This window comes from Sphaeroforma arctica (genome assembly GCF_001186125.1).
Source record: "Sphaeroforma arctica JP610 unplaced genomic scaffold supercont1.11190, whole genome shotgun sequence".
NCBI classification, from domain to species: domain Eukaryota; class Ichthyosporea; order Ichthyophonida; genus Sphaeroforma; species Sphaeroforma arctica.
In genome coordinates, this window is record NW_014029368.1 from 1 (window position 1) to 607 (window position 607).

Below are 607 nucleotides of genomic sequence, written 5' to 3' on the forward strand. Positions count from 1 at the left end.
TTTTACCAGGGGTTTAAGGTATTTATATTCCTTTGGCACTATAGCCTTACATCTGTGCGAAACATGTTCTATATTACATTTCAATTTCTTTTACAGAGAGCAAATGATGTCTGCTGGTGTGAGTGTGGGTGTATCGTCTACATTTGGTACACCCATTGGGGGTGTGATGTTTAGCATCGAGGTGACTTCCGTATACTATCTCATCTCTACCTATGGCAAGTGCGTGGTGGCCGCTGTGGCTGGTAAGTCGTATTTGGTGGATTAGAGCGGGGGTTAAGTATTGAAGTATTTTTATTTGGCTATTCGGTTCAACAAAAACGCGTTTGACTTTGATGGAAATTTGGCTCTATACACATGCAAGTGTGCTCACAGTCATATACCACACACTTGAATACACAGGTGTGAAGCGTCTGCCTATATATTCCGGCGTAATGTTTTTATTGCTGGATTTTGCAAAAGGCGCCGGCGCGGCTGCTGTGTTCTTATAATTAGTGCTGGACGTGTCGTACGGCTGTCCAGCACCGGCGACATATTTATCTAGTCTATCTCCATGTAATTATTGACAAGTTATATGTATAAACGACATTTAACACACATACATATACGT

At 41.8% G+C, this 607-nt stretch overlaps 1 protein-coding gene across 1 annotated transcript; it reads left to right on the forward strand.

Moving 5' to 3' along the window:
• Positions 1–96: 96 nt before the first annotated feature.
• SARC_17564 (hypothetical protein) lies at positions 97–265 on the forward strand (the record flags this gene model as incomplete). The annotated part of the gene is made up of 1 exon (XM_014288345.1): positions 97–265. A coding segment is annotated over one exon (169 nt), but the record flags the coding sequence as incomplete, so codon positions are not given.
• Positions 266–607: the final 342 nt, after the last annotated feature.